The sequence below is a fragment of the Microtus ochrogaster genome, chromosome 4 (assembly GCF_000317375.1).
Source record: "Microtus ochrogaster isolate Prairie Vole_2 chromosome 4, MicOch1.0, whole genome shotgun sequence".
Lineage (NCBI taxonomy): Eukaryota > Metazoa > Chordata > Mammalia > Rodentia > Cricetidae > Microtus > Microtus ochrogaster.
Window position 1 is genome coordinate 31,551,551 of NC_022011.1, and position 13,444 is coordinate 31,564,994.

The following is a 13,444-nucleotide window of genomic DNA, read 5'->3' on the forward strand; positions in this document are numbered from 1 at the left end:
GGGGGCGCGCGGGCGGCGCCGAGGGGCGCGGCGTCAAGTGCGTACTGGTCGGCGACGGCGCGGTGGGCAAGACCAGCCTGGTGGTCAGCTATACCACCAACGGCTACCCCACCGAGTACATCCCCACGGCCTTCGACAACTTCTCGGGTGAGCGCGGAGCGGGGCGCGGCCTCGGGCTGGGAGGGGCGGGAGCCCGGCCCGGGAGCTCGGGGTGGCGCGGGTCCCCGGGCACCGGCACAGCGGGGCGGCGGCGGGGTGTCCGATCGACCCGGCTCGGGGATTCAGGAGCGAGCTGTTGTACAGGTGCTCTTTTCACCTGCGCCCTCATCCGTGGCTGCTCAGTTCCAGGGGGTCTCCGCCTGGAGCAACCGGGTTTGCCCTGAGGGTGAGCCGGCCAGGCGCACCGGGAAGGGCTTGGGCTTGCGAAAACGTTCCTTTCTTCTGAGCCCGGCGCCTGCCTGGCCCGAGCCCCGCCTGCACCGTCTAGGTTTCTGACGGTTGGCCCAGTCCTTCCAGCCTGTCCTTAGCTGAGCAAGTTCTTACGGGTGGGCTCATGGATCATACAAAGATACAAAAGTAAAGCGATCCTTTATCTTGATTTTTTTTTAGAAGTCTTTTTGGAATTTAATAAAAAGTTTTTTTAAAAAAAAAAATCACAAGAACTAGTGTGAAAATCTTGCCCCTAGAAATTTTACCTCTGACCTCCAGTCTCCATAGCCAGACCCTGACTGTCTCTGTTTCAGAAACCTCATGGGTAATACAGAAGTGCAGGGGTAACCTCCCTGTCACCCCATCACGACACACACACTCCACTCTCCACTAGCATAAACATTTATAAACAACCAGAAAGGCTATCAGAAAGAGACAAATTGTCTAATTTAAACTGAAACCTCCATGAGTTTCCTGGATGGGAGTTCTTGTTCCCACCCCATCTCGAGCCTGGTGAGAACCTGTGTGGCTTCCCTCTGCCAGCTTTTCTTTTTAATCCTCTCTTTGAATTGACAGAGAGGAGTGCCCTTTTCCACACATAGGGTGATAGGCCTCCTGTGTTTGTACAAGTTCTCAAAACTGCTGGAGTTTTATGATAAACCCTGAAGCCCGGAGACTTTTTCCCAAGAGAAAACAGAATTATCTCTCAGGGTTTCCACGGATTTAAAACTGCAGAGTTTGTTCCCACCTAATCCCCCCCCCCCCACCTTGTGTTATTTCCAGGTCCTTTGAAACATGGGTGACAGGAAAATTAATCTTCCAGACTTGAGAGGGAAACACTAACCTTCCGGGGCACCTTCTAGGGGTCAGGGCTTTGCTGCCTCATGTTCTGTGGTGGAGGGAGCCCCCACCTTGAAACATTTGTACATAAAAAGACCTCCACTGGGTTTAGCCAAGCTCTTAGTTCACTAAGAGGGACCAGAAGAGGAGCTGCCAATCTTCAGAGGAGGGTGAAAGATGTCCAGATAATCATCTTGCTCTTTCTTTTCCCCTCAAGCTGTGGTGTCAGTAGATGGGCGGCCTGTGAGACTCCAGCTCTGTGACACGGCAGGACAGGTCAGTATCAAGTTACACAGCTCAGCACTGGGAAAGGAAACAGCCTTTTAAAGGTTTGCAAACAACCTATTCCCTTAGTAACTGGGTCATTGTGAAACCTGGGGAAGCTGGCCCACCCCTGCTTCAGCCCCTCTGCAGGCAGTGGGAGGGGCTGAGGAGGCGAAGAAGGACCCCTCTGGGCCTGTGAAACAGGGCCTGCCTGTTCTGGACCAGAGAGGAGAAGGCAGTGGCAGAAACCGCCCTTCTCAGAACAGGATTTTCTGATGCCTCTCGCTTTTCTGGCCTTTGCTAAAGAGGAAAAACCACAGTCATGGTTTGTAATCACTTCTCAGAGTAAGCCCCTCCTCTTTTATAATTTCTTGATTCAAGGCTAATAAACCAGATACTTAAAAGTTTGTTCAGGGAGAAATTGTAGCTTATGTTAGTGAATATTAGCATCTGTCTTCCTTGATTCTAGAGCAGTGGCGTGGTGGTCAGAGACAAAGTTGGAGCAGAGGAGGAAAGGCTACTCTCTTTGGTTAGTTTTGTTTTGAGGGCAGAGCACCAGAAGAGAAAGTCAGGCAGTGATGCAGGGGTCATGGGTATAGGGTCCCCTCACTGTCCTCCAGAAGAGTTTTGGGGCCTGGTTGAATCTGCCTCAGAAGCTATCTAGTCACCGAGGTCACGTGGTTGTGAGTACTTGGATGCCCAAGTGACAGTGAGCTTGTCTCCCCATGATGTCTAGAGCTGACGAAGTGCAGGGGGTAGATGTATCCCCTATACTTTTCTGACTATCCATGCTTCTAAAGAAGATCGCCTGCCTGTGTCTCCCAGTTCTCATCTCAAGCCAGGGCCTTCAGGTTATTCACTGCTCTAAGCTAGCAGACTTAGACCCTGGCTTAGTCCTTAGACCTTAAGGAGACAGAAGACGAGACTGTCTTAACAGATCATCATCAAAGTGATAACTGCAGCAATGGAGTGGAAGTCCAGCTGGGAAAGCTGTTCATGCATGAGAGGAGCCAGACCCCATCAGTATGTTCACTGTGTGGGAAAGAAAGCATCAAAATCCAGGCAGAGTTGTTCATGCTTGTAATCTCGGCTCTCAAGAAGCTGCAGCAGGAAAGCCACAAGTTCAAAGCCAACTGGACTATGTAGTGAGTTCAAGGCCAGCCTGGGCATGAGACACTATCTCAAAAACAAAAAATTCCAGGCATGGTGGTCACACACCTGAAATCTCAGCACTTGGGAGGTGAAGATAGGAGGTTTAAAAGTTCAGAGTCCTTGGTTACATAGGGCATTGAGGGCCAGTGTAGCCCGTGTAAGACCCTGCCTTTCGAAAACATGCAAACCAAGGAAAAATACCAAAGAAACAATCTTCTTGGGTCTTCCTCTTTTTGCATGATGCCCCCTGAGTTGTTTTACACAAAGTGAGAAGGTTGGGTTTTTCCATCTGTAGAACATGGGTAGAAGTGTACAGTGGCTGTAGGCACCCTGAGGACCAGACAGGAGGCAGGAAACCTGAACCCCAAAGCACAGACATCATGAACCCCACTGAGGAGCTGCTAGGATGTTGGCTCAGGAATCACTGTGCTATCCCTCAGATGTGTCTACCCCCTTTTAGCTTCTGAAGGAGGTGGGATTTCCTTGGAAGATGAGTCCTGAGTTGGCATCTGTGTGGTTTAGTGCATGAACCAGAAAGAGCAAGGCAAAGGTGACTGTAGAGCTGGGCATGCCTGCTGTCGACCTGTAGCCGTAGACCAGTTCTCAGGAGCTCTCAAGGAAAACAGCACAGTGCAGGGCGAAACCTTGGCCTGTGGGTTTTTGAGAGGAGATGGATATGTTGGAAAATCAACTCAGTATTCCTAAGAAGGAGTTAAATGTACCCTTCATATCATATCATATCCTAAAAGCCAAGGAGTAAACTGAGAGTATTGGTTCAGTCCTGTACTCCCAGTATTTGGGACACAGAGGCAAGAGAATCACAAGTTTTAGATCTGCCTGGGCTACTGTGTAGCCCTTGAACTGTGAGTTCAAGGCTAGCCTGGGCCTCACTGTACAGTGAAATCCTGTTTAAAAGAAAATATATCAAACGGACTCGGGTTGCATTTACATAGTTATTTGTATATATGTATATATAATAAAGAAAAAGAGGCCATGAATTTGAGAGGCAGTGGGTGGAGTGATTCCTTCTCAGCTCTCACATATAGGAACCTCATCAGGGGCAGAGATACCCTGAGCTGCTGGGTTCTCCTTTGAGCTTATTAACTGTTGTCTCGTGTGGCCACTTGGTTATTGACCCACGGTGGAAATAGATCCTCAGACCAAGAATGGCTAATGCAAATAAGACAGATGTTGGTTCCCTTAACCCGAGAAAGCAGCCTGTGCTAACTGGTTTCATGTCAACTTGGTACAGACCAGAGTCATTTGGGAAGAGGAAACCTCAGTTAAGAAAATGCCCTGTCATTCTCTGAATGAGAATTACCCCCACATCCCCATCCCACTTCCCACACCCCCACACACCCCCAGCTCCAAATGGGTTTGTTTGAATACTTGGTTGCTATTGATGGAACTGTTCGGGAAGGATTAGGGTGTGCCTGTTAGAGGAGATGTGTCTCACCCCCCCACACATTGAAGTTTCAAAGATTTCTAGTGTGCCCCCTTCTGCCTCCTGCTTGTGGATCAAGATGTGAACTCTCAGCCATTCCTGCCACCATGCCTTGGCTTGCCGTCATGGACTCTAGCAAGCCCTCTGAAACCATAAACCCTATTAAATGCCTTCTTTAAAATTTACTTTTATAGTTGCCTTGGCTGTGATGTTTTGTTCACAGCAATAGAAAAGTAGCTAATACCTATCCCTGACAGACTGTCCTGTGGGCGGGTCCTGGTATAGTTTCCTAATTAGTGATGGATGTGGAAAGGCCCAGTTCACTGCGCAAGGTGACACACCTGGGCTGATGGATGACCCTGCGTGCTATAAGAAAACAGGCTAAACAAGCCAGTAATCAGAACTCCTCCATGGCCTCTGCCTCGGTTCCTGACTCCAGGTTCCTGCCCTGATTTCCCTGGCTGATGGACTGCAGGCTATAAAGTCATGTAAACCCTTTCCTCCCTGTGTTGTTTTGGTCCTGATGTTTATCACAGTGATAGAAACCCCAACAGAGACAGCCATCGTTGGAGAAGGATGCCTAGAGAATAGGGCTGTAGGTGCTCAGAACCTGCCAGCCGAGTCATGGGAACCGTTGAGAGCGTTTGGCTTTTTCCTGCTTTGGGAAGTCACCAGTGTTGGCTACTGGAGGATGTCAGCCACAGACACATTTCAGATAAGAGGGAGCTGGTGTGACAGCTTTCCTGGGCTGAGCTGAGCTGGAGTTTCCTGTGGGCAGGAAATGGTGCCTGCCACAGGGCTCTAGAAGATGTCTGACAGGAGATGCAGGCACGGATGCCTGCCTCGTGCCTGTTGTGTCTGGTGTTTGGAGAATCTGCCGGTGGACTGCACACCGTCCGTGTTCATTTACCTGCTCCAGGTCTCTGTACCACAGGACAGCTGTGCTCCTTCTGTCTGAAACACTGTGGAAGCTTAGCCACTTGCAGAGATGAGAGAAGGAACAGGAGAAAGAAGATGCGGCCAGGACAAGCCTGTATTACCAGTGTCCGTGGGTGACGTCAGGGAGGGTACCAGTTCGTTGAACTGCTGTGGATAGTGTCTCAGTCTTTCTTATTTCTGAGGACCATGGTTCCACACTGTGCGCTGGGGCTGGCGGGAGGAATTGGCATCTTTCACGGCTGTGGTCAGGCAGATCAGGGCCGGCCCTTGGGTACCAACAGGGATGAGTACTGGCCTTTAGAGTTGCCAAGTTCCAAAAGCAAAAGGAGAGAGTTGAGGTCACTGTGGGCTGAAGGCCAGAAAAAGCGTTTCTGTAGCAAATGGCACGGTGGTCGTGATCACTAAGGGAACAAAGAGCACATTTGGAGTGTTAAGGCTGTGCCGTCCCTCAGAGCTTATAGAGGCTGCACCTGTGTCCCAGGGCAGGCAGCAGGGACAAGTCTGAGATACTGGCTCCTGACTGTAATGATAGAGGCTTTCTATGACTGCACTGGTCCTCAGGCCATTCACTAAGGTGGAGAGAGCTAACAAGAGTAATGTCCTTGTACTGTTTGATTTCAGGACGAATTTGACAAGCTGAGGCCCCTCTGCTACACCAACGCAGACATCTTCCTGCTGTGCTTCAGCGTGGTGAGCCCCACCTCCTTCCAAAATGTCAGTGAGAAGTGGGTACCGGAGATTCGGTGTCACTGCCCGAAGGCCCCCATCATCCTGGTTGGGACCCAGTCGGACCTTCGAGAAGATGTCAAAGTGCTCATTGAGCTGGACAAATGCAAGGAGAAGCCAGTCCCCGAGGAGGCGGCGAAGCTGTGCGCAGAGGAAATCAAAGCTGTCTCCTATATCGAATGCTCAGCTTTGACTCAGAAAAACCTCAAAGAGGTGTTTGACGCCGCCATTGTTGCTGGTATCCAGCACTCAGACTCCCAGCAACAGCCCAAGAAGTCTAAAAGCAGGACCCCAGATAAGGTGCGGGACCTGTCCAAGTCCTGGTGGAGAAAGTACTGCTGCCTGGCCTGACCCTCGCAAGCAGCTGGTGTTTAAGCTGCAAGGAACTCTTTGTGTCACGTGGGTGTGGTCATAGGACAAGCCCTCAAAAGCGTGCCCCTTTGTCCTTAATTTCCTGTCCGAGAGACTGGAGTTGAGATCCATATGCAAACTATGTTAGAGAAATTTGGAAGTTAAGTTGTTTTGTTTTTGTTTTTCGTAACTCTGGAAACTTAGAGCTGTAGACCTCTGGATTAATTTATATTCATATGAAAAGGGCTCTTCCAAGCTAGGTTACATGAAGTTCTGCTGCATTGCACAGGACAAAGGAGACCGCGCCCTTCTCCTGACCAAGGGCTGCTGAGTGCTCAGTGAATGACGAGCACACCAGACTTGGTGAGAATCAGTCCCGGCTCCGAAACCACACAAACCATACCTGTTTTTGTAAGCGCATAAATCTGAAGAAAAGATCTGCTCCTGACCAGAAGACCTCACACCCGTCCCTTTGTCATTCAGTCACACTGGCTTGCTTAAGATTCTAAACCAAAACATCCCGCTGACTCCTGACTTTGTGCTGTCTGAAGAGAACACTTGCTTGTAAGGCTTTCTGGTTTGTTTTGAATCACGTGACCAGTTGTGTTGCTATGAAAATGGTGGGCATGGCTCTTGGAAGGCAAGTGCTGGGTGCAGAGCTGGCATTATTTTCAGGGGGCAACTGACTCATGTTGAGATCAGAGAGTGCTCTTTGCTTTCAGGAGTGGCTTGTGCACTGGGCCATCTGTGTCCTGGTGAGGAAAGCAAGAGGAGGTTCTTGTCTAGGGACTTAAAGCCGCCAAGCTCACAGTATCCCATTTGCAAAAAGGGGGTCCCTTCCTCGAGAGACGCCATAGTCGATTGTGGGACACACACACACACACACACACACACACACACACACACCTTAAGTGTGCTGAAATGTCCATCTGGGTACACACTCATATGTTTGTGTGCATGCACACATGAGTGTGCTCACACACACACAGGTGGCTGGTTTGCTAATGAAATTTTGAGACACACAAAAGTGTGGTTGTAGGTGTCAGGGTGGCATGCCTTCCTCTTGACATTTTTTTGAACAGACATCATTTTGTAGAATGTTATCTTCATTTACACATTTTTGAAACTATCTTAAAATGTGGGATGAGCATACTTTTGATGTTCAGAAGATCATGCTTGTGGCGCTTGTCCTTTAAGGGGAGGGTCTTAGAGCTGACTGTCCCGAGACTGCCCTGTGTTAGGAGAGCTCTTTCAGTGTTGTAGGTACTTCCAAGATGTAGGGGCCAGACAGTGAATCCCAGCTTCTCATTTGCTCTGGGCAAGGTACCTCTTTGTGGCCACCTGGTAACAAAATTTTCTGTCTGTGAAAAAATTTTTTATATTGAAAAAAGTCAACCTTATGATTGAAAAAAAAGTAAAAAGATCAGGTCATATTTCAGGTCAATGACTTCTTCCTGCTGGCGAATAGGACCCAGGACTTTCTTTATTAAAGTGAAAAGGTTAATTGCTGAACCACTGGGAAAGATGAACTGTTTGTGACTGAGCCTCCAGCACAGTGCCAGTGACATCAGCCACGCTTTCCTGATGCATCTCACTGTGGCCTGAGCGGTAGCATTGCTTCACTTACGGAAATGCTTATAACTGGCCTTGTGACTGAGTTTACTGCCCTACTGTGCTTGACTGCCTGGAAAGCCCGCCTCCAAGAGGAGGCTCCGTCTATCCTGTGTACAGAAGGTGGGTGGGGAGGAGTGAGTTATTTAATTTTAAATGTTATAATAAAAGCCAATGTAGTGGAGACCAAGGACATGAACATTTAGAACACAGACTTGAAGTATGGTGCCAGGGCCGTGGGGCCTCGTACCCGGCCTCTGGGTCACTGGGAAGTGGCATGAAGGATGCTGTGTGACCAAGTTCTGGACACTTCCTTCTGGAATGGATATTTCTGGGCTGTTATGCCACAAATCTTCTGGGTTGACACTGGCCTGCAAGTTTTCAATATATTACTGCAGCCTATGGAGTAATAAGGTCTGAATGTACTTGAGGTTTTCCTGCATTTTTACTTTTCGAATATAGAGATTTGGGCTGAGAAATTTTTAAAAGTCTGTGCCTGAATGAAATGTAAAGTTGGTTCTCTTTGTGACTGAAAAGTGGCAGAACATACAGGCTGGCGTCTCGGGAGGGCTCTGTGAGCCGTGTGCGTAGCCATGTCTCTTCAGACTCTCAGTGTAGGCCAAGTCACCTGGAATACACACCGTAGCAGGCCACCAAGCTGTCACCTCATCGTGTGTGCAAACAAACTTTTGATACCTTTATTTTCTGCTCACCAGACATGTGAGCAGCTCCCCAGAAGTCTCAAGCCGAGAGGGGAGCCTCACCACTCTGCAGGTGCCTTACCAACTTGTGCTTTTCTGTCTTCACGTGTCAAAGATGTTGGACAGAATCTTGTACTTGAAAATGCTATAAATGAGTCACTATGAAATAAACTCTGACCTGTGGACATAGTTGTCTTCGTCTCTTCTGTCAGGAGAACAGAAACTTGGGCACGCCTTGGCCTGGCACAGGTTAGGAAGCGTTCTTGTGTTTGGGGAAGCATCTAGTACACATTGATTCAACACAGCCCTTGGGGGCTCTGGGGTTGGCCCAGTGATTGGGACCCTCTGCATGTTCACCCTGTGTTTCAGATTCCAGGGGTGTTCAGTGTTGAGGAAGACCTGAGGGCCCAAGAGCTTCATGTGTGAACACAGATGAGTACCCTGGGTGGCATGTGGCAGGGATCTAAAAGGCACAAGAAGGAAAATGGAAGCCAAGACCCCATCACCTGCAATGGTGCCTCTGAAACCCTGGGTACTTGCATCCCAGGATGCCAAGGACATTATGTGCTTTATGATTCTGGAAGTTAATCTCAGTGTTAAGAGGGTGTAGCTTTCTAGGAGACACGACTTTAGGGAAGTGACCCTCTGAGCAGACACACACCATCTTGTCTTTGACATGAAAGGTCACAATCCTTCGTTAGCAGATCCCTTCTATTCTGAACCTGATGTGAGGTGGAATGTTGGGGCGGGCTTCTACCGAAGATCCCGGGTTTCGGCACCACTTGAGGCGGGCTTCTTGACCGGCGAGGAAGAAACACCCACCACACACGAGGATTCTTCTCAGATCACGCTTTACTGGAGTGCATTTGGTTGAGGGAGAGCATAAAGCAAAGGGGGGCAGAAAACGAGAGAGCAGGAGAGAGATTAGAGGGAGATGCGAGAGACGCTAGGGAGAGACGCTAGAGAGAGACACGAGAGAGAGAGCGGGGGGGGGGGCACAATGGCGGATGCTTATAAAGGGAATTGGCACATGGGTCACCCTATGATTGGCTGCCATCATCAGCTGACACCAGACTGCATCGAGATAGGCCCAGGGACCCTTATCCACAGCGCATGCGGGAAGCGGGGGACAGGCAGCTCTCAAAGGCATAGCCAAATATGGAGTTGTTTATAACCAGCAAGACAGGATGTGGTGCCATCTTGCAATGGCGATCCTGTCCGGCTCCCTGCAGAATGTCAAGTTGAGGATCCTAGAGCCATAACCATTCACCTGTGATGACCAGAACACAGATTGAGTATGTGTGTGTGCTGCAGGCTTTTCCTTCCCCTTTTTGTTCCCTCCAGGGCCCCAACCTATGCAACAGCGAAGCCTGCATTCAGGATGGGGTGGCTCTTTCCCCTCAATCCCCCCCCTGAAAACTCAGAAAGTGTCCTTTACTAATTTTGGCACTTTTCAACCCAACCAAAGGGGAATCAAGATTGAATGTCATTGAGCTAGAAAGATGACCCAGTGGTTAGAGGCGTGCACTGCTCAGCCAGAGGTCCTGAGTTAGGTTCCCAGCAACCGTGTCAGATGCTAACAACCACCTGTGACTCCAGCTGCAGGGCCTCTGCAAACACCTGCACTTAAGTGTGCATATTATATACAGACACATGTACATACACCTAATTAAAAATAAAATCTCTTTTAAAAGAAAGAAGATTAACGATTGGAGTTGTCTGGTAGCAGATGACCGCTGTGTTGCAGCTGACAGGCTGCAGCTTTTGTAAGTGCCAGCTGCACAGTCCACCCTGATGGTGGGGAATGCTGTGCAGAGAGAAGTCAAACCTCTCCCGCCCCATGTGTGGCCACGGGGTCAATGGTAGGCTAGCTTCACAGCCTTCAGCATCAACCTTAGAGTATTAGACTCCAGCCCAGAGGGACCCGGAACATGGGGACAGTGTGTCCACCTCAGGGTAGATGTCAGTGCTGCTTCTCAGGATTTATGACCTAGAAAAGATGGGCAACAAGAAGTACCAGCAGAGCCGTTTCTAAGAGGAAAGAAGGCAGAAATATACCTGTTACATGCTGAGGTCTGGCCGACCAGGACTGGCGTGCAGCAAGTGAGGCAATAGAAGAGCCTGGGCCCTGCACCTAAATCCCAGGTACATCTCTTTGCTGCACGAATAATAAAAACTCAGAGGCTCATATTGGGGTTCAAGCTTAAGATGAGAGACACAAAACCAGTCAAGCCACTGGAGACCTCTTACCTCTTTGAAATCTTCAGACTGAAAGTGGACAAGTTCCTGCCTCAACCTGCCTTATATTCCTCTCTAGTGCTGGGATCAAAAGCCTGCATCACCACCACCTGGCTCTATGACTGACTAGTGTGGCCGTTTTGCATTCTGTTCTTCAAGCAAGCTTTATTTATTAAAATACAGAAGAAATATCACTACATTTCCCCTTTTTTTGTCTAAAATAAAAAGGCTATAACTAATATAAGAAAAGTATATAGAATAAGTTCAATAACTTTATAGAACATATTCAGGCAATAAATACATTAACAATGTCTGTCCATTTGCATTTGGCAAATTCAGAGAAAATTCTCCATTATCTATCCTATTTTGGTGAGTCCAAAATCTTGTACCTAATTTACTTTCTATCATAACTTGCTTTCTGCACCAGGTAAATAATAATATCTATATCTTTCCTTTTTTCAGAGTAGATTCAATAATCTACCCTTTTATCCTATCATGTTTATATCCCCCCTTTTCTTTTCAAAACAAGAACCTTGAATCTAATTTCCTTTGTTTAGCTTTTTTCCTGACCGTTACCAATAACAACTTGTAACCAACCCCCTTAAACAATGACAAATATCCATGACCCACTGAACAACCAAAAACCACCCACCTCACCTCTCAGGAATGTGGGCATCATGAAATTATTGTTACATCCACACCTGTGTCTACCAGACCTTCAACGACAACATCATCTAGTCATGCTTTTAATTTTGGTCTTTGTTCATTTATAAAAATTTGTCAAAATACTTGCTTTATGGTCTCCCCTGAAATTTTTGTTCTCTCTTTTATAGTTGTTCTATTATCCAGAACAGTATGATTTCTTGCTATAGGCACTGAATTCTTTGATTGCTCTGGAAAGGAGTTTCTTCTACAATGGAAGGAAATGGCTTAACTGGATTTGGCCCTTCACAGAGTTTCCCAACAGCAAGCAATTACCTTGACTATTCCTTGTTGACCTATATTCATTAGTCCAATGCCAGCCTTCACCACAGCTTCTGGATAATCCAGAAGGGAGGGACATTCTGAATAGATTATTCTTAGAAAAAAATGTTTCTAGGAACACACTGTCTACAATCCCTTTAAGATGACCTTGTTTGCCACAATTGAAACACTTGACATTTCCATTTTTCCTCAAACCTCTGGAAATCACCTCTCCTATCCATGCATCATCATGGTTATGAGATTCAGTATTAATTGTATCTCAAATTCACTCCTCTAAAGGTGCTGACCTTGCCTTTAATGGCCTAATTAACCTTTGCATAGAGAATTGGCATTTTTAAAAGCCAGAGATTCAATTATCATTTGTCTAGCTTCTGAATTTGGTATCGTTCTATTTACTGCTAAAGTTAATCTTTGTAAAGTCTCCCTTTGGGCCCTGGATAGCTTTAGTAAATGACTCAATTTTCTTTCCTATTTCTGTCCCAAGCATTCAAAGCTGTTGTGTGGCATAAAACCAGGGTGTAGTCATCATATACAGCTTGCCTTTCCGTAGTGGCATAGTCTCCTTTTCCAAGAATTTGATCTTGGAAGATTTCCCTCCCTCTAGCTTTACTCTGTTGTTCAATAGTCTTAGCTTCTTCTCTGAACCAGGTATGCCATTGTAATTGTGGACCAGGCTCTAAAACAGCTTTAACCAATCTATCCAGTCTTTAGGGATAATTCTATTACAAACTGACCACTAGTTTAACATTTACTTTAAAAAATGCATGCCATATGAGACTATTGCTTCCTTGAATCTCCTTAAATCTAACACTGGCCCAGGAGTCCAGTTAGCTGTAACAGAACCTCTGCCATTTGGCAATTCCTGTAAGGTTACTGAATATGTTAAGGTTGGTTGTCTGAAAACGTTAGGTTTCTCCTCTCTATTCTTATAATGCAAAGCTAAAATTGGCTCTCCATTTAAGTCCTCTGTCTGAATTTGAATATCTCTATGATCTTTATTTGGTTTTTTTTTAATTTGGTTTTTCTAAGGCCTATATTTTACCACTCAGATTAACCAGCATTTTTAGTGATAAGACAAAAATGATAAAGCTGATAATGTTTACTATTGACATTTCATAAATCCCATCTAAATTAGATATTCTCTCATTTAATCATTCCATTTTCAAACTGTCTAGCATTTTATCATACAGAGACCCAAATCCCTCCATTGTAATGGTTTTTTTCATGTTTTATTTTATTTTATTTATTTATTTATTTATTTTGATTTTTCGAGACAGGGTTTCTCCGTAGCTTTTGGTTCCTGTCCTGGAACTAGCTCTTGTAGACCAGGCTGGCCTCAAATTCACAGAGATCTGCCTGCCCCTGCCTCCCGAGTGCTGGGATTAAAGGCATGCGCCACCACCACCCAGCTTTTTTTCATGTTCTAATGTTGGAAAAGAAACCCTCTCTTTTAACTAATTCCTCCCTTTGAGAATTCCCAGTTGTCTTACCAAATCTACTGACGATGTTGAAGAAGTTGTGAGGCTGATTGCTGCTGTGTAGAACAGTAAAAGCCTGACTGGGTTTCAACGCAGCTACCTAGTTTGGCAACAGCCTGAGAAGAAGGTTCGGGGAGAGGCTGCATCATATGGGTGCCAGCATGTAGCCCAGTGAACAACATCCGATATTTTACTGTACTCCATTTTCTCATTCCCGGCATTGTGAGAAAGTTTAGTTCCAGGCTATTTCTGTGTAGACTTTCTTTTTTTTCTTTTCTTTTTTTTTT

At 46.9% G+C, this 13,444-nt stretch overlaps 1 protein-coding gene across 1 annotated transcript; it reads left to right on the top strand.

The window, feature by feature from the left end:
• Positions 1 to 8: 8 nt before the first annotated feature.
• On the top strand, positions 9 to 8,642 carry Rhou (ras homolog family member U; the record flags this gene model as incomplete). The annotated part of the gene is made up of 3 exons (XM_005346701.2): positions 9 to 147; positions 1,487 to 1,545; positions 5,690 to 8,642. Coding segments are annotated over 3 exons (654 nt in total), but the record flags the coding sequence as incomplete, so codon positions are not given.
• Positions 8,643 to 13,444: the final 4,802 nt, after the last annotated feature.